This window comes from Ornithorhynchus anatinus, chromosome 10, assembly GCF_004115215.2.
Source record: "Ornithorhynchus anatinus isolate Pmale09 chromosome 10, mOrnAna1.pri.v4, whole genome shotgun sequence".
Taxonomy (NCBI): Eukaryota; Metazoa; Chordata; class Mammalia; order Monotremata; family Ornithorhynchidae; genus Ornithorhynchus; species Ornithorhynchus anatinus.
The window spans coordinates 57,216,924-57,243,818 of NC_041737.1; the positions used below are offsets into that span (position 1 = coordinate 57,216,924).

Here is a 26,895-nt window from a genome sequence, read left to right on the forward strand (position 1 = left end):
ACGATGGTATTTGCTAAGCACTCGTTCCGTGTCAGGCACTGTACGAAGCGCTGGGGTGGATCCAAGCAAATGGGGTTGGACACAGTCCCTGTCCCTCTTGGGGCTCACGGCCTCCATCCCCATTTTCCAGATGAGGTCACCGAGGCCCAGAGAAGCAGAGCGACTTGCCCAAGGTCACAGAGCGGACAAGTGGAAGAGCCGGGATTAGAACCCGTGACCTTCTGAGTCCCAGGCCCGGGCTGTAGCCACTAGGCCGTGCCTCTTCTCTGTAGCCCCCCCCCCCCTTCAAAGCCCTACTGAAGGCTCACCTCCTCCAGGAGGCCTTCCCAGATTGAGCCCCCCTTTTCCTCTGCTTTTTCCTCTTCCCCCTTTTCTCCGCCCTTCTAGGCTGTGAGCCCGTTGTTGGTCAGGGCTTGTCTCTGTTGCCGAATTGTACTTTCCAAGCGCTTAGTACAGCGCTCTGCCCACAGTAAGCGCTCAATAAATACCATCGAATGAATGAATATTGCCTCTCCCCCAGCGCTTAGGACAGTGCTTGGCAGCGTGGCTTAGAGGAAAGAGCCCAGACTTGGGAGTCACAGGTTGTGGGTTCTAATCCCGGCTCTGCCACTTGTCAGCTGGGTGACTTTGGGCAAGTCGCTTCATTCATTCATTCAATAGTATTTATTGAGCGCTTACTATGTGCAGAGCACTGTACTAAGCGCTTGGAATGTACGAATCGGCTTCACTTCTCCGGGCCTCAGTGACCTCATCTGGAAAATGGGGACGAAGACCGTGAGCCCCGTGTGGAACCACCCGGTGACCTTCTATCTACCCCAGCGTTTAGAACAGTGCTTGGCACAGAGTAAGCGCTTCACAAATACCATCATTATGATTATAATTGCTTAGTAAGTGCTTAACGAATGCCCATTGTTAATATTATTATGCGGGCAAGCCGCTTTGCTGCTCGGGGCCTCGGTTCCCTCGTCTGTAAAATGGGGATGAAGGCGGGGGGGGCCCCCACGTGGGACACCCTCAATCCACCCCATCGCTTAGGACAGTGCTGGGCACATAGTAAGCGCTTCACAAATTCCTATCGCTATTATCATTTGGGCAGGCCGCTTTGCTGCTCGGGGCCTCAGTTCCCTCGTCTGTAAAATGGGGATGAAGAGGGTGGGACACCCTCATGATCCTGTATTCATCCCTGCGCTGGGGACGGTGTTGGGCACATAGCGAGCGATTATCCGACACGAGCAGGAGGAGGAGGCTGATGGTATAACAGGGGAAAGTGCGGGGCGGAGGCCCGGGGGGGGCGGGCGGGAGGAAAAAGGCGGGTGCGCGGGGACAAAATGGCGTCGTGTGGGGGCGTGTCCGGCGTCTGAGGGGAGGCTTCGGGGGGCGGTTGGGGCGGCGGGGGCTGGGAAGGGGCGGGCGGCCGGGCCCCTCGGCCCTCCTCCCGCCTCCCGCCGGCCTCCCCTCCGCTCTCCTCCCCTTCCCGCCCCTCAGGGGGAAGGCGGGAAGGCGGGCCGGCGGCCTCGGAGGCCCGGCAACATGGCGGCGGCAGCCGCCCCCCGCCTCGGCTCGGCCCCCGCCCCGCCGCCCCGCCCAGGCCCAGGTCCAGGCCCAGGCCGGGGGGGGGAGGGGGAGACGCCCACTCACCCGGCCCCGCCCCCAAGTCCCCTTCCCCCCCCCCCCGCCGGGCTCGGGCGCTCATTGGACGCCGCCCCCGTCCGTCTCCGCCTCGTCCCGCCTCCCCGAGGCCGCGCGGCCATCGGGAAGCGGCCCCGCCGCCCGCCTCCGTCCCGATTGGCCCCACCCGGACGAGACGTGTCCCCGCCGTCGATTGGTCCCCGCCGCCGCCTCTCCCGCCCGACGGCCAATCGGCGCCCGGCGGGGGAGCCCGTCCCGCCCCCTCGGCCGGGCCCCCCTCCCCGCGGGCGGGGTGGGGCGCGCGGCTCCCTCCCGGCCGGCCTCCCCATTGGGCCGGGGGCCCGTCCGTCTGCGGCGGCCGCCCTCCCTCATTGGGCGGGGCGGCGGCGGGGGGGCGGGGCCTGTCCGGAGCTCGGGGCGCGCTGCTCCCTCCCTCCCTCCCTCCCCCTCCCCTCCTCCTCCCTCCCTCCCGCCCTCCCCCCTCTCTCTTCCCCTCTCCTCCCTCCCTCCCTCCCTCCCCCGCCCGGCCGTCCGTCTCGTCTTTGCCGTGCCTGCCTCTCTCTGCCCCCCCCCCCCCCCGGACAGGGGTCGGGGTCGGGCCTCCCTCCCTCCCTCCCTCCCTCTCTTCCTCCCTCCCTCCCTCCCTCCCGCGCGCTTCGCCAGCGTCGGCCCCCCCCGCGTCCGGGGCGCCGTGAGCTGGTCCCCCGCGCCCACCATGAGCGGTAAGGAAGAGCCCACCGGCCGCGGGGGGGGGGGGGACGCGCGCGGGCAGGACCGGCCGGGCCGGGGCGGGCGCGGGTCCGACGCGGTGCTCCGGGCGGGCCGGGGCCGGGGCCGGGGCCGGGGGCCGGGGCCAGGGGAAGGGGGCCGGGGCGGGGCGGGCCGGGCCGGGCCGGGCCGCCCCGGGGGAGGGGGCAACGCGGCCTCGCCCGCCCCCTGCCCGCCCCGGCCCCCAAACCTCCGGCCCCCTCCTCCTCCTCCTCCTCCTCCTCCTCCCCTCCCCCCGCAGGCTCCTCCCGCCGGGGCCGGGGCCGGGGGCCGGACAGCACCGGACCGGGCCGGACCCGACCCCCGCCCCGCCCCCGAGCCGCCCCCCCCCCCCGCCCCGACCCCCGACCCGGCCCGCCCTTCGCCCTCCTCCTTCCTCCTCCTCCTCCTCCTCCCCCCTTCATCGTCCCTCCTCCCCCCTTCCTCCTCCCTCCTCCCCTTCTCCCGCCCCTCCTCCCCTGCCCCTCCTTCCTCCTCCCCTCCCCCTTCCTCCTCCCCTCCTCCCGCTCCTCCTCTTCCTCCTCCTCCCTCCTCTTCCTCCTCCCGCCCCTCCTCCTCCCCTTCCCCTTCCCCTCCTCCTCCCTCCTCTTCCTCCTCCCCTTCTCCCGCCCCTCCTCCCTTTCTCCTCCCCTTCCCCTCCTCCTCCTCCTCCTCCTCCTCCTCCTCCCCCCCACTTCTCCTCGCCCCTCCTCCCTCTTTCCCCTCCCCCCGAATGCATCTCCTACTCCCCCCCCCCCGCCCCCCAATCCCTCCTTTTTGTTTTCAGATGGTCTTAGCGAAGCCCTTATTACGTGCCAAGCCCCGGGACGGATAGAGGGCGATGGGGCGGGGCTGCCAAAGAGGTGGCAACTGAGGCGCGCAGAAGGCCAGCGAGTGTGGCCCCAGGTCACAGGGCGGCCCGGCCTGGGGCCTTCCGACTCTAACCACCGGGCCGCCCCGATCTTCCTCCTCCTCCCCTCCTTTCCCCTCCCTTCGGGCGTCCCCTAGGCTCTCACCCCCTCATCCTTTTTTCAATTTTTAGTGCTATCTGTGCATCTGCCGATCGCGCGCCAGGCACCGCACTGAGCGCCGGGGTGGATTCGAGCCAGTCGGGTCGGACGCGGTCCCCGTCCCGAGGCGCCCCATCTCGGTCTCCATTTTAAAGAGGTGGCGGCCGAGGCACAGAGAGGTGAAGTGACTCGCCCGAGGTCACACGGCAGACGGATGTCGGAGTCGGGGTTGGGATCGAGTTGAGTCCCCGCGGTCCCCGTCCCGCGTGGAGCTCCCGGTCTCCGGCCCCGTTCTCCGGATGAGGTCGCCCAGGCCCGGGGCAGCGAGGTGACTTACCCCAGCGGACTAGGGGCGGAGCCGGGATTAGAACCCACCACCTCCCGGCTCTCTCCGCTCCGCTCCGCCGCGCCGCTCCTCCGATGAGACCCGCGGAGGCCGTCGGTGAAGATCGTCGATCGATCCCCTCTCTTACCTCACCCGCCGCCTCCCCGGCCCGGTTTTCCTTCTCCGTTTGGATTTTCTGTGTCCGTGAGGTCTCGGCTCCCCGTCGCGGGGCCGAATCGTACTTTCCAAGCGCTTAGCACGGTCCTCCGCCCACAGTAAGCGCTCAAAAAATACGATTGAGTGAAGGGATGGATCATCCCTCAGGCGACCCTCTCCAAGCCCTTCGCCCCTTCTTTCCCCCACCCCCGAGGGACAGGGACCGGCTCTAATTCCCCCTTGTGTATTCTCTCTCAGTGCCGAGCACAGTGCTGAGCACACGGGAAGCGCTTAATAAATGCTTCCGCGATCCCTCTTAGTAGCTCTTTGGGCCCGGCGCCCTTCCTCTCTAGCGGCTCTCAACCGGATTCTGATCTTTAGGGTCAGATTCCGCTCTCCCCCAAAGCCTGGCGGTTAGAGCCCGGACCTGAGAGTCAGAAGGTCATGGGTTCTAATCCAGGCAGGCAAGCCGCAGAGCGGGGATCAGAACCCTTGCCGCTAATAATAATAAGGATGGTATTTGTTAAGCGCTTATTATGGGCCAAGCACTGGTCTAAGCGTTGGGGCGGATGCAAGGTCATCGGGCTGTCCCACGCGGATCTCCCGGTCTCAATCCCCATTTTACAGATGAGGGAACTGAGGCACAGAGGAGCGAAGTGACCGGCCCAAAGTCACACAGCTGACAGGCGGCGGAGTGGGGATTAGAACCCACGACCTTAAACCTATTTATGGAGCACTTAGCCTGTGCAGAGCGCTGGACTAAGAAATGGGCAGGCACGTTCCCTACCCACAGCGAGCTCACAGTCTAGGGCGGCAGACAGACATTGCTATCAATCAATCAGCCGATCAATCAGCGGTATTTATTGAACGCTCACCGTGTGCAGAGCGCCGTACTAAGCGCCTGGGAGAGGACAGTCCAACGGAATCGGCAGCCACGTTCCCTCCCCGTATGGAACTCACGGCCGAGAGGGGGAGATAGGCTTTGATGGGAACCGATCAATCCTTCGCTGGTGTTTCTTGAGCGCTGGCTCGCAGCGTGCAGAGCACTGTACTAAGCGCTTGGGAGAGGGCAGTCCGAGCCTCATCGGCAGACTCGCTTCCTCCCTTCTCGACTGTCATGGGCGGGGAATCCGTCCGTCCGTCGTCCTCTCGTTCGGTCGTATTTTTTGAGAAGGAGCGAGGCCTAGCGGTCAGAGCCCGGGCCTGGCAGTCAGAAGGTCCTGGGTTCTAATCCCGGCTCCGCCACGCGTCTGCTGCGTGCCCCTGGGCAAGTCGCTTCACTTCTCCGGGCCTCAGTTCCCTCATCTGTCGAACGGGGATGAAGACCGTGAGCCCGACACCCCGATTAGCTTGTATCCCCCCCCCCCCCCCCGGCCCCAGCGCTTAGAACGGTGCTGGGCACATAGTAGGCGCTTCGCAGACGCCGTCGTCGTTCTCGGTAGCGCTGCTCGGCGGCCGGTGATTCATTCGGTCTCCGACCGTCCCCCAGACCAGAGCCACTCGGTGGAGGACATGACGGCCGTGGTGAAGATCGAGAAGGGAGTCGGCAACGGGAACGGCGGCAACGGGGACGGGAACGCCGGCTTCTCCCAGGCCCGGAGCAGCAGTACCGGGAGCACCGGCAGCAGTAGCGGAGGAGCGGGAGCAGGAGGAGGAGGAGCGGGAGCCGGAGGAGGCGGAGGCGGCCAGGTGAGCCACCGGAATCTGTCTGGGCCCGCGAGCGGGTGGGACTCTGGCCCCCGGGAATTTTTGTTTAGTTGATTTGATTTTGGCAAGGGTGTTTGTGAGGCGATTCCTGTGTCCGGGCTATGTACTAAGCTCTGAGGGAGCTACAGGATAACGATAGTAATAGGTGTGATATTTAAGTACTTGCTACGGACCAGCCACGGTCCCTGAGACTGGGGGAGGTACGGGTTCATCAGAAGAATCGTGGTGCTTGTTAAGCGCTTACTATGTGCCAGGCTCCGTATTAAGCGCTGGGGGAGATACAGGTCGATGGTCATAAGAATGGTCCTTGTCGGGCGCTTACTACGTGCCAGGCACTGGACTGAGCGCCGGGACAGATGCAGGTTCATCGGGTTGGACCCAGTCCATGTCCCACGTGGGGCTCTCAGACGTACTCCCCGTTTTTACAGCAGAGGGAACCGAGGCCCCAAAAGAAGCCAAGTGACTGGCCCAAGGTCACCCGGCAGAGAAGTAGATTCGAACCCGGGCTGTGCCGCCTCTCGGCCCGGGGTGACTGAATGCCCTTCAGGTACCTCAAGGATAACCTCGAGGGGAAGCGGAGGGGCGGGGGAGCCCCATTTTCAGGAGAGGAAACTGAGGCCCAGAGCAGCTCTTGGGATTCGGGAAGGCGCTAGAGAAAAGTCTGTTGTTTGTACTCTCCCAGGTGCTTAGAAGAGTGCTCTCTGCCTGGAGGAAGCACTCATTAAGTACCCTTGATTGATTTGTTCGCCCTCTCCCAAGCGCTTAATACAGTACTCTGCACCAGGTAAGCGCTCAATCAGTAACGATTGAATTGATGAAAGAGTCTGATGAAGCGCTGACTATGTGGCAAGCACTGGGCTAATCCCAGTCAGACTAATCAGAGAGTCCATTCCGTCGTACTTATTGAGCGCTTACTGCACTGTGCCGAGCGCTTGGGAGAGGACATAACATTAATCACGGTACTCGTTAAGCCCTTACTGTGCGCCAAGCACTATTCTAAGCGCTGGGGAGTTAGGAGGGTTGGACACAGTCCCTGACCCACATGGGGCTCACGGTCTCCGTCCTCATTTTCCAGGTGAGGGAACTGAGGCCCAGGGAAGTGAAACGACTGGCCCGAGGTCAGCCAGCGGACAGGCGGCGGAGGCGGGATTAGAACCCGGGCCCTTCAGACCCGGGATCTAGCCACTAAGCCCCGCTGACGCTGTTCCCCGTCCCCCCCGGGGCTCGACGTCTAAAGGGGAGGGAGAACGGGTGACGCGTCCCCGTTTTAGAGACGAAGAAAGCGAGGCCCGGGGAAGCGAGGCGGCCCCCCCGGGGTCACCCGGCAGGCAAGAGGCGGAGCCGGGATTCGAACCCAGGTTCTCCCGGGAGGAGCCGATCCGCGGGTCGCTGGGCTTCCGGGGCGGACGGACGTCTCCTCCCTCCCTCGCCACGGGCGGGGGCTCCGCGCCCCGTCTGGGAGAGGGACCCAGCGGATTAGCTCGGGTCCACCCCGGCGCCGAGTCCGGTGCTCGGCACGTTGTAAGTGCCCGACGGGTACCACGGTCGTCGTGATCCTCTGGGCCTCAGCTCCCTCGTCTGGGAAATGGGGATGACGGCTGGCACCTAGTAAGCGCCTAAGAAATAGTCTTCAAATGGGGACGAAGAGGGTGAGGACAGCGCCCGGCACGTCGCCAGCGCTTAACAACTCCCGTTTTCCAAACCGGCCGGGCGCCGAACCCGAGACGCTCGGGAGGGCGGCGGGTGTCCCGGTGGGCTCCGGGCGGCTGCGGAGAAGCGGCCTGGCTCGGCGGGAAGACCCCGGGCTCGGGAGTCGGAGGGTCGCGGGTTCCGGTCACACGGCAGCCGCGTGAGCTCGGGCGAGCCGCTTCGCCTCTCTGTGCCTCAGTGACTTGGTCTGTAAAACGGGGATTAGGGCCGTGAGCCCCCAACCCGGCGACCCGGGATCCACTCCGGCGCCGAGAGCGGTGCTCGGCGCCCGGGAAGCGCTCAACGGGGACCGTTGGTATCAATTGGTATTATCGCGACGGTGATGGTGACCCGTTGGTGACCCGGCCCCCCCCCGCCTCTCCCCCCCCCCCCCCCGTCCTTGTCTCCGAGCAGGAGTCCCAGCCGAGCCCGCTGGCCTTACTGGCCGCCACGTGCAGCCGCATCGAATCTCCCAACGAGAACAGCAACAACTCGCAGGGCTCGAGCCAGGCGGCGGCCGCCGGCGAGCTGGACCTCACGGCCGCCTCCCAGCTGGCCCAGGGCGCCAACGGCTGGCAGATCGTCGCGGCCGGGGCCGGCGCGGCGGCCCCCGCCAAGGAGCCGGGGGCCGGCGACCCCTCCGCCAAGGGACGCCCGGTGGCGGGCGGCCAGTACGTGGTGGCGGCCGGCCCCGGCCAGCAGGTGCTGACGGGCCTGCCCGGGGTGATGCCCAACATCCAGTACCAGGTGATCCCCCAGTTCCAGACGGTGGACGGGCAGCAGCTGCAGCTGGCGGCCACGGCGGCCGGGGCCCAGGTGCCCTCCGACGGGACCGGGGGCCACATCCAGATCCTGCCCGGGGCCAACCAGCAGATCATCACCAACCGCGGGAGCGGAGGCAACATCATCGCGGCCATGCCCAACCTCCTGCAGCAGGCCGTGCCCCTGCAGGGCCTGGCCAACAACGTCCTGACCGGCCAGGCCCAGTACGTGGCCAACGTGCCCGTGGCCCTCAACGGCAACATCACCCTGCTGCCCGTCAACAGCGTGGCGGCCTCCCTGGCCCCCGGCTCGCAGCCGGCCGTGGCCCTGGGCGGCTCGGGGCCCCAGGAGGGCGGGCCGCCGCCGGCCACCTCCGGCGCGGCCGCCGGCTCGGCCGCCCCGCCCGCCGCCCCGCCCGGCTCGGGCCCCTTCTTCACCAACGCCAACAGCTACCCCGCCACGGCCGCCACGGCCAGCGCCAACGCCGGCGGGCTGGGCTTCGCCCCGGCCGCCCCGGCCCCGCGGCCCCCGCGGCCCGGCCCCCGCGGCCGCCCCGGCCCAGGGCGCCCCGCGGGCGGCCGGCGGCCCGCAGGGCTCGGAGGCCGCGCTGGCCCTCCCGCCGGCCCCCGGCGCCGGGCTCCAGGCCGGCCAGCCCAAGGAGGGCGAGGCCGGGCAGGCGGCCCAGCCCCAGCCGCCCCAGCAGATCCTCATCCAGCCTCAGCTGGTCCAGGGGGGCCAGGCCATCCAGGCCCTGCAGGCCGCCCCGCTGGCCGGCCAGACCTTCGCCACCCAGGCCCTCGCCCCGGAGGCCCTGCAGAACCTGCAGCTGCAGGCCGTGCCCAACTCGGGGCCCATCCTCATCCGCACGCCCACCGTGGGGCCCAACGGCCAGGTGAGCTGGCAGACCATCCAGCTGCAGAACCTCCAGGTGCAGAACCCCCAGGCCCAGACCATCACGCTGGCGCCCATGCAGGGCGTCTCGCTGGGCCAGGCCGCGGGCCCCGCCGCCGGGGCCGGCGGGGGCGGCGGCGGGGCGGCCGGGGGCGGCACCCTGACGCCCATCGCCTCGGCCGCCTCCATCCCCGCCGGCACCGTCACCGTCAACGCCGCCCAGCTGTCCTCCGTGCCCGGCCTGCAGACCATCAACCTCAGCGCGCTGGGGGCCTCGGGGATCCAGGTGCACCAGCTGTCCGGCCTGCCCCTGACCATCGCCAACGCCGCCGGTGAGTCGCGGGGGCGTCCGGGGGTGGGCGGGCGGGGGGGGGGGCGCGGCCGGGCCGGGAGGGGCGCCCGGGTCCGCCGGCTCTCTCGTCCCGGACGGCCCCTCCGCGGGGCCGCCCCCCGTCGGGGACGCGGGCGCCCGGACGCCGGGTGCGGCGACGGTGAGGGTTAGGCTCCTGCCGTGCGCGAGGTACGGTGCCGAGCGCCGGGGCCGGCGCGGGCCGGTCGGGCCGGACCCCGTCTCCGTCCCCGTTTTACCGAGGGGGGAACCCGGGCCCGGGGCAGTGGAGCGTCTTGGCCGGGGTCTCCGCTGTGGTATTTAGGTACTTGCTCCGCGCCGGGCGCCGTGCTGAGCTCCGGGGTGGCGGCGGGGGGGAGTGCAGGCGGGTCAGGGCGGACCCCGGGCCCGGCCCACGCGGGGCTCACCGTCTTAATCCCCGCGCCGCAGGGGAGGAAACTGAGGGCCGGAGAAGGGACGTCTGTCGAGTAAAGCCGAGAAGCGGCGTGGTTCAGCCGAAAGGGCCCGGGCTTGGGGGTCAGAGGTCGTGGGTTCTAATCCCGGCCCCGCCGCCTGGCAGCGGCGTGACTTGGGCAAGTAATCCGGCCCCGCCGCCTGGCAGCGGCGTGACTTGGGGCAAGATGCTTGACTTGTCTGGGCCTCGGTGGCCTCATCTGGAAATAGGGAGACACGTGGGACAACCTGATGACTTCGTATCTCCCCCAACGCCTAGAACAGTGCTTGGCACAGAGTAAGCGCCTCCCAAATGCCATCGTCGTTATTAATAAAGCCACCGGTCCGAGATCGCACAGCAGGCAAGCGGCGGAGCCGGGATCGGAACCCGTGACCCTCCGCCGAGCCCGGAAGTGCTTCTGTGGGTGCCGGGAGTCTGGGTTCTCAACCCGCCCCCGTCCCCCGCCCGGCGTGCGCGACCTCGAACGAGTCGCTTCTCGTCTCCGGGCCCCGGTTTCCTCGACTTGAAGGACGGGGATTCGATCCCCGTCCAACCGCCTGCCCCGACCGCGAACTTCACGGGGGACGGGGACTGGTATCGGGTGCCGGGTGGGAGAAGGGGGACCCCGTCCGCCACCGGACCCCGGAGCCAACGGGTCGGGGCCGTTAATAATCCGGATGGCATTTGCTAAGCGCTTACTGTGTGCCGGCCCTGTTCCGCACGTTGGGGTAGATACCAGTTAATCGGGTTGGACGCAGTCCCTGCCCCACGTGGGGCTCGCGTTCTTAATCCCCACTGTACAGATGAGGAAACTGAGTCACAGAGAAATAATAATAACGATTGTGGTATTTGCGGAGGACTGACGATGCGCCAGGCACCTTACTCGGCGCTGGGGCGGATCCGAGCCAGGCGGGGCGGGCGCGGTTCCCGTCCCCTACGGGGCTCGCGGTCTCCCGTTTTCCAGATGAGGGAACCGAGGCCCGGGGAAGCGAAACGACCGGCCCGAGGTCCCCCGGGGGACGTGTGGCGGAGCCGGGATGAGGAGCCCGGTCCTTCCCTCTCCCGGGCCCGGGCTCTACCCCCCTAGGCCGCGCCGCTTCTCAGCGCATTGAGGGTTTTGAATTTTCGACCGTGGGGTGTTGGGTTCCGAACAGGGGAGGCCGGAGGCCGGGTCCCGCCCCCGACCCTTCCCCGGTCCCGATGGCCGGGACGTCGAGTACGTCTCGGGGCCGGCCGCGGGCGGGTCCGTCGTGCCGCCGAGCGGCCGGCGCGAGGGCGAGTCTCGGGGTGCGGATTCACCGGTCTGGGGGGGAAGGGGGGACGCGGAGAGCCTCCGCCGGGGCCCCTCCCCGGAGGTGGGGTCGCCGGGCGGGCCCAGGTGCCAGCGGGCGGCTCGGGCCGCCTCATCCGCTGCGTGACCGGTGACTTCCTGAGATGATGGGCTTCCTCTCCCCTCCTCCTTCCACTTAGTCACCGGGGCCAAACCCTCCTCTCCCCTCCCCGCCCCCTCCCCAGGAGCCGCCGGGATCATCCCCTCCCCGGCCCAGTGAAGGGAGAGTCCCCGGGGGGATTCCGGTCGCGTGGCCTAGTGATCTTGGACAAGTCCCTTCACTTCTCTCAACCTCAGTTCCCGCCTTCGTTCGTTCAGTCGTATTTACGGAGCGCTTACCGCGTGCGGAGCGCTCTACGGTGGGTCTCGAGACCGTGAGGGCCATGCGGGACAGGGGCCGTGGCCAACCCGATTTGCCCCTGTCTGCCCCGGCGCTCAGCCCGGTGCCTGGCACATAGTAAGCGCTTGACAAATACTACAAAAAAAAAAGAAGCAGCGAGGCTCCCCCCGCCTCACCCCCGGCTGGACTTCCGGACCCCTGTTGACCAACCGGCCCGGCCCCCTCTCGGCCCCCGGGGAGTTCCCGGTCTGGGTCGGCCCGGCCCGAGCGAGGAGGAGGAAGTTTCCGCCCTTCCCAGACTGGCCGCTCAGCACAGTGAGAGAGTAGGCCGCGCTCTGGCTCATCTCCCTCTCTCCGGGACTCTCTCTGGGTCAATCTCCCTGTCTCTGGTTCTGTCTCCTCATCTCTGGTTCTGTCTCCTCGTCTCTGGGGCTGTCTCATCTCTGGGGCTGTTTCCCTATCTCTGCGGCTGTCTCCCTATCTCTGGGGCCGTGTCCTCATCTCCGGGTCTGTCTCCCTATCTCCGGTAATATCTCCTCATCTCTGGGGCTGTCTCTCTGTCTCTAGGGCTGTGTCCTCATCTCTTCTTCTGTCTCCTCGTCTCTGGGGTTGTCTCCCTATCTCTGGGGCTGTCTCTCTGTCTCTTGTTCTGTCTCCTCATCTCTGCTTCTGTCTCCTCATCTCTGGGGCTGTCTCTCTGTCTCTAGGGCTGTGTCCTCATCTCTTGTTCTGCCTTCTCGTCTCTGGGGTTGTCTCCCTGTCTCTGGGGCTGTTTCTCTGTCTCTGGTTCTGTCTCCTCGTCTCTGGTTCTGTCTTCCTGTCTCTGGGACGGTGTCCTCATATCTGGGGCTGTCTCTCTGTCTCATGTTCTGTCTGCTTGTCTCTGGCGCTGTCTCCCTATCTCTGTCTCCTCATCTCTGGCTCTGTCTCTGGGTCAGTCCCCCATCTTTAGCTTGGTCCCAGCCTTTGGGCATCTCGCCGTCTCTGTGCTGCCCGACTCTGGGTGTCTCTGCGTCTCTGTCCGCTCTCCTCTTTTCCTCCCTTTCAAGAACGGCGTGAAGCGAGGGGAGGAAGAGGAGACCACCCCCCCCCCCGGGTCCCCCCTCCGGGCCCCTGCTCAGCCCGGCCGGCTCCCGGGGGGAGAAGGGGAGAGACCCCCTCCCGCCTCTCTCGGGTGACCACCCCCCGGGACCGTGCCCGGGGCGGGGGCTTCCGGCCTGGTTAGAGCGCGCCCGAGATGAGGATTTCAGATGCTAAAAATAAAAGTTTTCGCATCTGCCCAGTTGGTTCCGGGTCAGGAGAGAGTCCCCTCCCTGGTGGGCGGGCGGAGAAGACGAGACTCTGAGTGGGGGGGGCGGGGGACAGGCACAGGGCGCTGACTCGGGCCTTTAAAAAGACCAGAAAAACACCCGAAGGCGGAAAAGCCAGGCGAGTGGTAGTTTCGATGGTTGGTGTAGACGGCGGGGGCGCCGGCCCCCCCCCCCCCTTCCGTTGTGCAGCCCAGAGAAAATGTCTCTCGCTCCCCCAAACCCAGCTCGCCTTCCGCCTTCCTCCTCCCCGGCCCGGGGGGCTCTGAAAGGCGTCGGGGTGCAGCCGGGACCCCGGGGGACGGGAGAGGGTTCCCCCCCGCCCCCCCTCGATCGCCCGGCTCCTCGGTGACTTTCCCGTCCATCTGACGTCACCCCTAAAGCACGTCTCATTGTGTAATGTGGCCATTTTAGTTCCTCGTTGGGAAAAAATTAAAAAGAGAGAGAGAGAGAGAGAGAGAGAGAGAGAGAGAGAGAGAGCGACCCACGGAGCCCCCCCCCCCCCGCCCCGACCACAAAGCGGGGGGGCCGAGCCCCGGGGTCCCGTCCCCTCGCGAGGGCCCGGGTGCGGGAGGAGGATGCCGTCGGGCTGGGGGATTTCCAAAAGGGGGTCTTGGGCGCGGGCCGGTCCCAGACGGTCCCCCAGACGGTCGGGGGTCCGTGCCAGCCTCGCCCCACCTGGGCACTCCAGATATCTGCCACACGGTCTCGGCCGCGCGTTGGCCCGGTGTCCCCCTGCCTCCCCCCGCCGCCCACCACCGGCCACGCGCGGCCGGCCCGGACCCCCGGAGGGGGCGAGGGAGGGGGCCGCGAGAACCCGGTGGTCCGGCCGGCGCGGCCGGACGGCTCCCCGGACGGTCGCTCGACGCCCCCGGACGCCGGACCGGGGCGGGGGGGAAGAGAAGACGGGCGTGCGGGCCGGATGACCGGTCGGACGGGTTTCGGAGGGCCGCCCGCGTCACTGACGTCCGGGTTCTCCCCCCGCCCCGGCCTCTAACACCGGCCGCCTCCAACCGAGGGGTGACGGCTGGAAAACCCCCTCTGATAGTCTGCCGGCTCCTCGTGGGCGGGGAATGTGGCCGTTCCTCGTTTCCGTGTCCTCTCCCAAGCGTTTAGTACAGTGCCCTGCACACGGTCAGCGTTCAGCAGACGCGATTGAACGCCCAGCCCCCTGTACTAAGCGCTTGGGAGGGTTCAGTAAAACAGTCTGCGCCGTGGGTATTCATCGACGCACGATTGTCGGGGTGATCTGAGGGCTGGGGAGCAAATCAACAGTAGTGTTTCCTGGAAATAATAATAATAATAATAGTGGTATTTAAGTACTTGCTTTGTGCCGGGGACCGTTCTAAGTGCTGGGATAATAATAATAAAGTTGTTGGTATTTGTTAAGCGCTTACTTCGGGCCAAGAACTGTTCCAAGCGCTGGGGTCAATATAGAGTCATCGGGTTGTCCCACGTTGGGTTCCCAGTCTCCATCCCCATTTTCCAGAGGAGGGAACTGAGGCCCAGAGGGGAAAAAAAAATGTTGGTATCTGTTAAGCACTTACTATGTGCAAAGCACTGTTCTAAGCGCTGGGGGAGATACGGGGTCATCAAGTTGTCCCACGCGCGGCTCAGTCTTAATCCCCATTTTACAGATGAGGGAACTGAGGCACGGAGAAGTGAAGCGACTAGCCCGAGGTCACTCAGCCGACAAGTGGCGGAGCCGGGATTCGAACCCAGGTCCTTCGGACCTCCGGGCCCGGGCTGTAGCCACCAGGCCACGCCGCTTCTCCCCACAGCACCCACCGAGGGCCTTGGGAGAGGAGAATGGACTTGGCAGCCGGGCCCCCGTCTCTCAAGGGGCTGACGGTCCAGCCGGGGGGCGGGGAGATGGGCACGAGAAGAGTTTGCAGACACGAAAAGCAGCTGCTTTAGAGAAGCGGCGTGGCCTAGTGGAAAGAGCCCGGGCCTGGGGGGGGGGGGTCAGAGGACCTGAATTCTAATCCTGTCCCGCTCAGTTATTTGCAGCGTGACCTTGGCCAAGTCACCTCACTCTTCTGCGCCTCCGTTTCCTCAACTGCAAAACGGGATTCAATCCCTCTTTTCCCTCCTCCTCCTCCAGATACCGTCATTATTATTAGTTAGCGAGTCTCGTGCAGGATAGGGACTGTATCCCACTCGTCCCTACCCCGGCGCTTAGAACAGTGCTCGATACGTAGTAAGCGCCCGACAGATACCGTGAAAAGCAGCAGCAGCGTTTCCTGATCGACAGAGCACAGGCCTGGGAGTCAGAGGGACCCGGGTTCTGATCCTGGATAGAGAAGCGGCGTGGCCTAGTGGAAAGAGGCCGGGCCTGGCAGTCAGAGGGCCTTGGGTTCTAATCCCGGCTCGGGCACGGGTCAGCCGTGTGGCCTCGGGCAAGTCGCTTAATCACTTCCCTGGGCCTCAGTGACCTCATCTGTGAAATGGGGGCGAAGACCGTGAGCCCCGTGCGGGACAGGGACCGCGTCCGACCTGATTCACTTGGATCTAGCCCGGCGTTTAGAACAGTGGCGCATAGTAAGCGCTTCGCAAATACCACAGTTATTATTATTAGAGGCCGGGCCTGGCAGTCCAAAGGCCCCGGCTCCTCCTCCGTGCCTGCCGTGGGACCTTGGGCCGGTCACTTCCCTTCTCTGGGCCTCAGTTCCCTCGTCTGGAAAATGGGGTTGGAGACGTTGAGCCCCACGCGGGACGGGGACCGCCTCCAACCCCGACTGGCTTGCATCCACCCCGCCGCTCGGGACGGTGCCCGGCACATAGTAAGCGCTTAACAAGCCCCATCACCCCGTCGAAGAAGCAGCGTGGCTCAGTGGAAAGAGGCCGGGCTTGGGAGTCGGAGGTCGTGGGTTCGAATCCCGGCTCCGCCGCTCGTCAGTGGTGTAACTTCGGGCAAGTCACTTCACTTCTGCGCCTCAGTGACCTCATCTGGAAAATGGGGATTAAAACCGTGAGCCCCACGTGGGACAACCTGATCACCTTGTATCCCCTCCAGCGCTTAGAGCAGTGCTCTGCACCTAGTGAGCGCTTAACAAATGCCATCCATAGTATTATTCCCACCGTTATTAATACTGTTATAATCATCAGCCAGGCCGCCGGGCCAGACGGCAAATTAGGGTTTTTTCCACATCCCTTCGGCGGACCCCCAACCCCTCGTGAGTCCCCCCCCCCCACCAACCCGGCCCTTCTGTGGTTTTTCTTTATTTTTAAAACAGCCCCCCACCCCAGGAGACCTTTATCCACAGCCACCCTCCCTCCCCCCGGGTCTTTCTTCCCCACATCCGCCGTTTTTCCCACGTTCCCCTGGAAAAGCCGGACTGGTTTTTCCTCCTCCCCTCACCCAGCTCCTCCCTTCTCTCCCCCCTCCCCAGAGTAGCTGCGGGAAGGAGGTCCGATGGGCAGAATGGAGCGGACACAAAGCCCGCTTCTGTCCGGGCCTTCCGTAAACAGCCCGGGGAGAGGCGGAGCGTCCGTGCGCGCGTCGCCGGTGGCCGATCGAAAAATACCCCGCTCTAGAATCCATCCGTCGGCGGCTTTGCGCATCCGAAGAGAAAACTTAGGTCCAGCCGCACAGGGACCGTCCCCCGGGGGTGGCGGGATAGCGAGGAGCCCTGGCCCCTCTGACGGAGAGGGGCTTTGGTGCGGGAGGGGGTCGCGTGGCTGAGAGAGAGTCCCGGGAGTTCATTCAGTCGTATTTATCGAGCGCTTACTGTGCGCGGAGCCCTGTGGCCTAGAGGCTCCAACTCCCAAGCCGAGAGGCGGGCGCCCGCCCCGTCCCCGGCTTTTCCGGTGGTATTTATTGAGCGCTTACTGCGGGCGGAGCCCTGAACTGAGCCCTTGGGAGAGCACCGTGGGACAGTTGGACGACTCGTTTCTCGCCCGCCACGAGCTGACAGTCGAGTCTACGTTCATTCGGGCGTATTTACGGAGCGCTCGCGTGAAGAGCGCCGTCCTGAGCGCTTGAGCACCGTACTAAGCCCCTAGGCAGAGACGGAGTCTCCGGATTGTGTCCAACCTGATGGTCTCCTCTCTACCTCAGTGTTTAGTAGAGGGCTCGTTGCAGAGCAGAGGCAAGGGGGGAAAAAAGACAGGAACGTGATATGAACACGGTAGATTTAGTGACTCATATTTATCGAGCGCTTACGGTGGGCAGAGCACTGTACTGAGCGCTCGGGGGAGGGCAGTAGGACAGTAGAAAGGACGCGCTCCCGGCCCTCGCCGAGCTTAGGGTGTGGAGGATTTTAGCAGGGGAGGTCGCGGCCCTCGAGGAACCTGGTGATGCGGACGGGCCCGAGACGGTTTGCGAATGGGGAGAAGAGAAAGAAAAATCTGGGTACGTGGATGACTCAGGGCTGGATCAGTGAGGCCACGTGGACAGAGCTGGGACGCGGGGGTGGGGAATGAATAAATAAAGATGGCATTTGTTAAGCGCTTACTATGTTCCAGGCAGCCTTCTGAGCGCCGGGGTAGAGCCCAGACGACCGGGTCGGACACTTTCCCTCGCCCCTCCTGGGGCTCACGGTCTTAATTCCCGGATGAGGGGACGGAGGCCCGGTGAAGTGACTGGCCCGAGGTCGCGCAGCAGGCAAGGGGCGGAGCCGGGATTAGAACCCGGGTCCTTCTGACCGCCAGGCCCCCGGCCACTTGGCCGTTACCGCTTCTCCGCACGGGTGACGGCGAGCGGGGAGAGGGGATTCTCCAGGGCATCTCCAGGGCCCGCTTCGCTGCCCTTCTTTGCCCGCCCTTTCTTCCCTCCGCTTGACCGGAAGCCAAGGGAAGTCAGTCGTATTTACTGAGCGCCTCCCGAGTGCGGAGCGCTGTACTGAGCGCTCGGGAGAGGACGATACAGCAGTTAGCGGACACACTCCCTGCCCACAACGCGCTGACGGTCTAGAGGGGATAGAGATGAATAAATGATCTGGGCGGCAGAGGGAAATATGGACTGGAGTGGGGAGGTTGGAGGAGGGGAAGCGGCGTGGCCTAGTGGGAAGAACCCGGGCCTGGGCGTCAGAAGGACCTGGGTTCTAATTCCCGGCTCCGCCACTTGTCAGCCGGGTGACCTTGGGCAAGTCACTTCACTTCTCCGTGTCCCAGTGACCGCCTCTGTAAAATGGGGATTAAGACCGTGAGCCCCACGGGGGACATCCTGATGACCTTCTGTCTCCCCCAGCGCTTAGAACAGTGTTCGGCACATAGTAAGCATTTAACAAATGCTATCATTATTATTATTTATTGTTTACTGTGTGCAAAACACTGCATTAAATGCAGAGAGTTTGCAGGGGGTCGATGCAGTCGAGGCATCGGGGGGGGGGGGGGGGGGGGGGGGGGGGCGGGGTCCTCGGGCCTGGGGAAGGAGGGGAGGGTCTCGTCCTTTTTCTCCCGTCACAGGGCGGCGTAGTCCTCAGCCCCGCCACCGGGGGGGCAGGCTGGAGGCGGGGGGTGAACACGGGCTGGGGGGGCAGACTGCCCCTCGCCCCCTGGGTGGGCCCAGGCTCTTTGCGGGGAGCCTTTCTCACACTTGGTTTTTCTCTTGTTGCTGTTTTTTTTTTTTAATTGGTATTTGTTACGCGCATACTGTGTGCCAGACACCCTTCTAAGCGCTGGGGTAGATCCAAGCTGATCAGGGTGGACACAATCCGTGTCCCCCGTGGGGATCCCGGTCTTCATCCCCATTTGACAGATGAGGGAACTGGAGCCCAGAGAAAAGAGCCCGGGCTTGGGAGTCCGAGGTCGTGGGTTCTAATCCCGCCTCTGCCGCTTCTCGGCTCTGTGACTTTGGGCAAGTCACTTCCCTTCTCTGGGCCTCAGGTCCCTCATCTGAAAAAATGGGGGTGGAGGTTGTGAGCCCCCAGCGCTTAGAAAAGTGCTTAGTTCATAGTAAGCGCTTAACACATGCCATCGTGATTATCATCATCATCAGCTGGGTGACCTTGGGCAAGTCACTTCCCTTCTCTGGGCCTCAGTTCCCTCATCTGGAAAATGGGGATGAGGCCTGGGAGCCCCACGGGGGCCCAACCTGGTCACCTTGTAATAATAATGATGCTGGCATTGGTTAGGCGCTCACTATGTGCCCAGCACTGTGCCAAGCGCTGGAGAGGATACAAGCTAATAATAATAACGTTCGTATTTGTTAAGCGCCCACTATGTGCCGAGCACTGTTCTAAGCGCTGGGGTAGACACAGGGGAATCAGGTGGTCCCACGTGGGGCTCAGTCTTCCTCCCCATTTTCCAGATGAGGTCACTGAGGCCCCGAGAAGTGAAGGCACCCAGCTGACGAGTGGCAGAGCCGGGATTCGAACCCATGACCTCCGACTCCAAAGCCCTTGCCCTTTCCCCCGAGCCACGCCGCGTCTCAAGCTGTACCCTCCCCCTCCTCGGAGCCTCTCCAGCGCTTAGCACAGTGCTGGGCACAGAGAAAGCGCGTACCCCGTGCCGTCGTCGTTATTACGGTGGAGCGCGCACCGTGCGCAGGGCCCTGGGGTGGGGGTGGGGGTGGGGGTGGGGGCGGGGCGGGGGTTGGGCCACCGCGGGCTTTTCGTGCGTCACGTGCCTGCGTGCGCGCGCCGGGTCGTGCGCGCGCGCGCCCGCCTGCGTGACGCGCGCGCGCTCCCTACCGGCGGCGACGAGCCTCCCGCGCCCACTGCGCCCCCTACAGGCCCGAGGGGCGGGGCCGCCCCTCTCTATTATTAGTATCGTTGATTGTCATTATTCATCATCATCATGTTGGGTATTTGTGAAGCGCTTTACTCTGTGCCGAGCACCGTTCTAAGCGCTGGGGGGAGACACAGGGGAATCAGGGTGTCCCCCGTGGGCCCCCCCCCCCCCCCCCCCCGTCTTCATCCCCGTTTTACAGATGAGGTCACTGAGGCACCGACTTGCCCAACGTCACACAGCTGACAAGGGGCCGAGCGGGATTCGAACCCATGACCTCTGGACTCCCAAGCCCGGGCTCTTCCCACTGAGCCACGCTGCTGCTCTGAGCCACGCTGCAGCATCATCACGACATTGGTCAGGCCCTTACTATGCGCCAGGGCGCTGTACTGAGCCCTGGGGCGCTTTAGAATGGTGCTTAGCACATAGTAAGCGCTAACAAATCCCATCATTAATGTTGTTGGTATTTAAGTGCTTACTGTTGTGCAGAGCACCGTTCTAAACGCTGGGGGAGATCCGGGCTAATAATAATGTCGGTATTTGTTAAGCGCTTCCTATGTGCAGAGCACTGTTGTAAGCGCTGGGGGAGATACAGGGTCATCAGGTCGTCCCACGTGAGGCTCACGGTCTTCATCCCCATTTTACAGATGAGGTCACTGAGGGCCAGAGAAGTGAAGTGACTTGCCCACAGTCCCACAGCTGCCAAGTGGAAGAGCCAGGGTTCGAACCCACGACCCCGACTCCCAAGCCCCGGCGCTTTCCACTGAGCCCCGCTGCTTTGAGCTTTTCGGTGGCTTCGGCCGAATAGTCTCCCCGCCGGCAGGGGCAGTGGGAGAGGGGAAGGTTGCCCCTTTGGCATTCGGGGGGCTTGAGACCCTGGCCTCGGTGACGGGGTGGGCGGCGGGAAGAATTTGGTGCCCCCAGCCCGGGATCTTCCCCCCCTCCCCAACTGAGTGGGGCCTGAGCGCCTCCCCCCACCCTTTCCAAGCGCTCAGTACAGTGCCCTGCACACAGTAGGCACTCAATAAATACAGTTGAATTAATGAATGAATGTAAGGAGTTCCCTCATCTGTAAAATGGGGATTAAGACCGTGAGCCCCACGTGGGACCACCTGATTACCTTGTATCTCCCCCAGCGCTTAGAACAGTGCTTGGCACATAGTAAGCGCTTAAATAATATCATTATTATTATTATTATTATTATTATTATCGGGTCTCCCTCGGTGACCCAGCGCCACCTACTGGTCAGCCCGGCTCGCTCCCAGGGCCGAGCCCGGCCCCATAATAATAATAATTACGGTATTTGTTAAGCCCTCGCTATGCGCCAAGCACTGTGCTAAGCCCTGGGGGAGATACAAGGCTATCAGGTTGCCCCAGGTGGGGCTGACGGTCTTCATCCCCGTTTCCCAGATGGGATAACTGAGGCCCAGTGAAGTGACTTGCCCAAAGTCACACAGCCGACAAGAGGCGGAGGGGGAGGAGGATGGCGGGAGCAGGGTCCGTGGTGAGCCGGAGGGAAGACTGGGAATTGAGCTTCCGTTCCTCGTGCCCCCACCCCAGGGTGACCCCCCCCCCCCGCCCCCGATTTCCTGGTGGGAACGTAGCCCTCCGCTTCTTTTTCTTCCTCTTTTTCGGTTTTCCGGCATCTGTTAAGCGCTTCCTAGGTGCCAGGCACCGTTCTAAGCGCCGCGGTAGATACCGGCTGATCAGGTTGGACACGGTTCCCCGACCCACGCAGTCTTCATAATAATGGCATCTGTTAAGCCCTTACTGTGTGCCAGGGACCGTACTAAGCGCCGGGGTGGATCCAGGCGAATCGAGTTGGACGCGATTCTCCGCGGGGCTCACGGTCTCCAACCGCGTTTCCCGGGAACCGCGGAGAAGTGACTGGCCCGAAGTCACACGGCAGGCAAAATGAGGGAGCCGGGACTAGAACCCGGATCCTTCTGACTCCCGGGCCCGGGTCCTAGCCGCTGAGCCACGCCGCGTGCCCCGTCCCCCCACGGGCCTGGGTCGGAGGGGGCGTCCCCGGGGGATGGCGCCCGGGGCCGCTGGCATACTCCGGCCTCCCGGGCGCCCGCCCTCGCCCAACCCCTGTCTCTTTTGGGATGGCTTCCGGCAGGCGAGCACGGAGCCCAGCTGGGCCTGCACGGCGCCGGGCCGGACGGGCTGCACGACGAGGCGGCCGGCGGAGACGACGGGGACGCCAGCCCGGACCCCCAGCCCCAGCCCGGCCGCCGCACACGCCGAGAGGCCTGCACCTGCCCCTACTGCAAAGACAGCGAAGGACGGTAAGACCCTCCACGGACCCCCGGGACCCCGGCGGGGGCGGGGAGAGGGGGAGGAGGGAACCTTCCTCGGGCTCCCGGCCGCGGACCCCATCCTCGGATGCCCTGGTCCGCCCTCCGGACCCCATGGTGATCGTCGTGATCGTTGTCGTCGTAATCCATCGCCATTATAATACTAATAATGGTATTTTTTAAGGGCTTACGGTGTGCCAAGCACTGTTCTAAGCCCTGGGGGTGAGTCCCACGTGGGGCTCCCAGTCTTCATCCCCGTTGTACAGATGAGAGAAGTGAGGGCCAGAGAAGTGAGGTGGCTTGCCCAAAGTCACACAGCTGTCAAGTGGCGGAGCGGGGATTCGAACCCACGTCCCCTGACTCCCAAGATCGGGCTCTTTCCGCTAAGCCCCACTGCTTCTCAGCCCTTAATTACAATTAAGCGCTTAGAACAGCGCTCCGCCCGTAGCGAGCGCTCAATCAACACCGCCGATTGATCGATCTCAATAGCAACTGTGATATTCGTTAGGCCCTTACTATGTGCCAAGCCCCGTTCTAAGCACTGGGGTCGAGGTCAGTCAAACATCTCTACCGAGCGCTTGTGTGCAGAGCACTCTACCGAGCGCTCAGAAGAGGACAGTCCCTGTTGGGAGAGGGCGGCGCCACCAGAAACGGCATCGGGTACGACCCCGGCCGAGCAGGGCACCCGAAGGGAACGTGTCCGCCGATCCTGCTCTATCGGGACTCTCCCGGGCGCTCGGTCCGGTGCTCTGCGCGCCGTGAGCGCCCGACAGATACCCCCGACGGGTTGGATGGAGGCCACCCCGGGGGGTCCCGGGCACCGGCCTGGCACCTAGGGTGGCGGAGGGCGGGGGGAGCCTGTCGTCCATCCGTCCGGAGCCACCGGAGACAGACCGGCTTCCCCTCCCCGCCCGCCCCCGGCGTCCCACAGGAGCACCGGCGATCCCGGCAAGAAGAAGCAGCACATCTGCCACATCCAGGGCTGCGGGAAGGTGTACGGCAAGACCTCCCACCTGCGGGCACACCTGCGCTGGCACACGGGCGAGCGCCCCTTCATCTGCTCCTGGATGTTCTGCGGCAAGCGGTTCACCCGCTCGGACGAGCTGCAGCGGCACAAACGCACGCACACGGGTGAGCCTCCCCCGCGGGGGCCGGGCACCGGGGGCGGGGAGGGCCGCGGAATAACAATCGCTCATCATTGCTCTCGTCATCGCCGCTGATCGTAATAAAGATGAGGGGATTTAAGACTGTGAGCCTCACATGGTTACCCTCTATCTACCCCAGCGCTTAGAACAGTGCTCGGCACATAGTAAGCGCTTAACAAATACCAACGTTATTACTAAGAGGGAATAAGAATAATCGCGGTACCTGTTAAGCGGAGAAGCCAGCAGAGTCACGCGGTCATGGGTTCTAATCCCGGCTGTGCCCCTCGTCTGCTTCTGTGACCTTTTCCTTCATTCGTTCGGTCGTGTTTAGTGAGCGCTCGCTCTGCGCAGAGCACTGTCCTGAGCGCTCGGAGTGGACAATCCGGCAACAGATAGAGACCGTCCCTGCCCGGCGACGGACCTCGGCCGAGTCACTTCACTTCTCTGGGCCTCAGGTCCCCGGCCTGGAGAACGGGGGTGAAGGGGGCGAGCCCCATGGGGGACAGGGACCGGGTCCAACCCTTCGGCCGCGTGACTACCCCGGAGCGCCTAACAGGTACCTCGGGTGTCGCCGACGGGCGTGCGCGTCTCCGCCTCTCACGCCCCCCTCCCCTCCCCGGTCCAGGTGAGAAGAAGTTCGCCTGCCCCGAGTGTCCGAAGCGCTTCATGAGGAGCGACCACCTTTCCAAGCACATCAAGACCCACCAGAACAAGAAGGGCGGGGCGGGCGTGGCGGGGGTGGCCCTGAGCGTGGGCGCCCTGCCCCTGGACAGCGGGGCCGGCTCGGAGGCCGGCGGCGGCACGCCCACCCCCTCCGCCCTCATCGCCACCAACATGGTGGCCATGGAAGCCATCTGCCCCGACGGCATCGCCCGCCTCGCCAACAGCGGCATCAACGTCATGCAGGTGGCCGACCTGCAGTCCATCAACATCAGCGGCAACGGCTTCTGAGCCCCGGGGCCGGCCGGGGGCGCCGCCGGCGGGGGGACGGGGGGGAGGGGGCCGCCGCCGGGGTCGCGGGGGAGGACCGGGCCCCGGGGGCGCCCAGGTAGCGTGGGGCCAAGAGACGCGGGGGAGAGGTGGGGCGCCGCCGCCGGAATAGGGGTGGGTGGAGCGGGGGGGGGGGGGGGAGACCGGGGTCTCCCCGTCCCCCTCCCCCCCCGGACGGTTTCCCCTTAGATTCCCCATCCCGGCGCCGGGACCCCCGTCCCCCCCCCCCCCCCCCCGCCCGCCCAAAGCCATCATGCCTTGATAAATATATATGATCATTGAAATACTTTTTAACAAAAGACAGATTCTATATTATATATATATATTAAAAAAAAAAGTATATGACGCATTCGCACGGGGCGGGGAGGGGCCGGGGCCGGGGCGGAGGGGTCCGACCTCCACCCGAAGGAGGGCGGCGGGGGACGCGGAGAGACGCCCCGGCCGGGACCGGTCCCGCCTCCTCGCCCCGGGCGTCGGCCCGGTGCCCCCCCGCCCCCCGACTCGCCGCCCCCGTTTACTGGTCCTCATGTTCTGCTTTTAGGTTTATATATATGGGTTGGTTTCTTCATTTTTTTGTCATTTTAATTGAGAGCAGCTTCCCCCCCCCTCCTCCTGGTGACCGCCCCGTCCTCACCCGCGTCCCGCTCCCTTCTCCTCCCCCACCCCAGTTCTCCCATCTTCCCCCCACCCCCCCGTCCCGGCCCCGCCACACACTCACTGCTTTGTGCTCGCGTCCGGGACCTCCCGCCTCCCCCCGCCTCGTCTCCCGTGGCGCTTCCTGGCGCCCACCCCATCTCGAGCCCCCCGACCCTCCGGGGGCGGGGAGGCCGGTGGAGGGAAAGGGCTGGGGTCCAGACCCTCCGCCACCGGGACGTCGGGTCCTCCGGCCCCCAGAGGACGGCGACAGGTCATCCGGCCGCCCCTCGAGGGGGGGGAGCGCGGCGTGAGCGGGAGGGAGAGGGGTCCGTCCGTTACCTCAGATTTAGTCCGGCACCCAAAGAGCGCGGCGGGCGGGGGCCGGGCGAGGCCCCCGTCGGATCCCCGTGCGGGTTCTGCCCGCTCCCCTCCCGCCTTCTCCCAGACTCCGGGAGCGGCGGCCGGTGGGGACCGGAAAGCCGGGTCCGGGGAAGAGGGTCTACGCGGCCCCGGTCGGGCGCTGACGAGGCCCTCTCCCCCGGCTCCGTGGAGACACCCCCCCCCCGCCGGCCACGGGGATCCCCCGGGGCTCCTCGCGGGGCCCCTTCAGGTCTTCCAGAAACGAGCCCCAAAGCGCCCCCTCCTCCCCGTCCCCGCCCCCCGCCCCAAGTCCCCGGCGGGCACACGGTGGCCGCAGAACTCAGGAATCCACCTCGACGATTTGGGGAGCCGCCGCCCCCTCCCCGCCCCGGACCCCCCTCCCCCTCCCCCTCCCCGGTTGGGCCCGGGGCGCCCCGACGGGCGCCCTTCCCCACGCCCGGGCCGGGCCCGTGCCACCCGGCGGTGTGTGAGGGCATCCGGCCGGGGGGCTCGGCCTCACCTTGGGTGCGTGTGGGTGTGTGCGCGCGGCCTCCCCCCGCCCCCCGATTCCGTCCCTCCCCCCCACCGGATGTACAATTCCTTTTGTGATGACCAAACCTGATTTTTCTGTTTCGATTACGGGGGGAGAGGGGCAGCGAACGTGCCCCCCTCCCTCCCCTCCACGCCCCCCCGCGCCCCCAAAGCCGGCTCTCCCCCCGCCTCCTTTGCCTTTCGAAGCAATAACCCTCCCCCCGCCGGCCCCTCCCACCTATCGGGCCCGGACGGGACGGGGGGCAGAAGGGGCGGTGGTTGGGGGGTCTCGGGGTCCGACTACCCAAACCGGGGGCGGGAGGGCGGGGAGGCGGAGGCGAGGGGCCGTCGCTGTAAATTCCTCTGGCTGATTGATTTCTACTATATATATATTTTTTTTGCTTTTGTATATCTTATATAGGAAACTTTAAGCATTGTATTTTTTTAACAGAATCTGAGAAAAGCACTATGGATGGCAGATGTGTTCTACTTTCAGAATATATTTTGTATTGTTAATACCTTCATGGCGTGTGAATCCTGGAAGCTGAAAACCTTTGCTAGAATGCAATAAACCTCTCTCCGCGGGGAGGGCGGGAAGTCGCGGGGCGGCCGGCGGTGGGGGGGGATGCGCGGACCCCGGCGGGGGGGGTGCCACGCGCGCTCGCGCTCACCCCCCGGCGTACCCGCCGGCGTGGGGGCGGCGGGGGTGCCGGATGCCCCCCCCCCCCCCCCCTCGTCCGCCGCCGGGGCTGGGGTCGTGTAGACGTCTGGGGAGGGGAGGGGTCCTCAGAGCTGCGGAGGCCAACGTCTCTGCGGGTTGGGGGGCGGGGGTCCGCGGGATGTGAGGAGGCAGCTGCGGCCTTGAGAGAGGACGGGAGGACGTGGCTCCTCGCCAGGCCCAGAAAAACTTGGTTTTGAAATGCCCCGATCAAAGCGCTCGGGGCTTCTTCCACCCTGAGCCGGCCTCTGAGGGCCCCTCCCCGAGCCCCACCCCCCCTCGGTGCCCCCCTCCGGCCCCCCGCCCGCCCCCCGCCCTCCGTCGGTCTTCCCGGGGCTGAGGCCCAGACCTGCCCTCCGGCTTTGACTCCGGCCGCGGGCTCGCCCCAGACCCACGCTGTCACCCTCCCTCTCTCCCGAGGGGGAGAGATGTGGGGGGCCCGGCCCCTCCCCATCCAGCCGAGGCCGGGCGGGGGGGGGGGGGGGGGTCTACCGCAGGAAGTCCGAACTCGGGAAATCCAAATGTGCCTTGTCCCTCTGAGCTTCCTTCCTTTCTTCCTTCCTTTCTTCCTTCCTTCCTTCCCGGCTCCCCGGGCCAGCCTCCTCTGCCCCCTTTCTCCCCGGGCGGGGAGGGGGGCAACCCTTCGCCCGGACCTCAGGGCCGGGAGGAGCCAAGACCTCCAGGTCGGCGGGTCGGGGGAGACCCCCCTCCCCCGGGATCGGCAGCTCCTCGGCCCCCCGCCCCCGTCTTCCCGAGCTTCCGCGCCCCGGCCCCGGCAGGGGCCGGGCGCGGGGCGGTGCTGCCTCCCACCTCCGGTGCCTACGGTCGTGCCAGCCTTCGCCACCTCCCGCTGGCACCTACCCACCGC

The 26,895-nt window shown here is 65.3% G+C and overlaps 1 protein-coding gene across 1 annotated transcript; it reads left to right on the forward strand.

The window, feature by feature from the left end:
• Nucleotides 1-2,260: 2,260 nt before the first annotated feature.
• SP1 (Sp1 transcription factor) lies at nucleotides 2,261-23,886 on the forward strand. Its single transcript, XM_029074136.2, has 7 exons — nucleotides 2,261-2,351; nucleotides 5,357-5,556; nucleotides 7,678-8,535; nucleotides 8,588-9,248; nucleotides 21,470-21,638; nucleotides 22,579-22,778; nucleotides 23,418-23,886. Exons 1-7 carry the CDS (start codon nucleotides 2,345-2,347, stop codon nucleotides 23,741-23,743), a joined length of 2,421 nt encoding a protein of 806 aa, XP_028929969.1. The 5' UTR covers nucleotides 2,261-2,344; the 3' UTR covers nucleotides 23,744-23,886.
• Nucleotides 23,887-26,895: the final 3,009 nt, after the last annotated feature.

Bases quoted from the DNA above. Each gene is read 5' to 3' on its own strand.
- SP1 (XM_029074136.2), top strand. The intron at 9,249-21,469 runs GTGAGTCGCGGG...GGCTTCCGGCAG, and splicing joins GACCATCGCCAACGCCGCCG to GCGAGCACGGAGCCCAGCTG. The intron at 22,779-23,417 runs GTGAGCCTCCCC...TCCCCGGTCCAG, and splicing joins GCACAAACGCACGCACACGG to GTGAGAAGAAGTTCGCCTGC.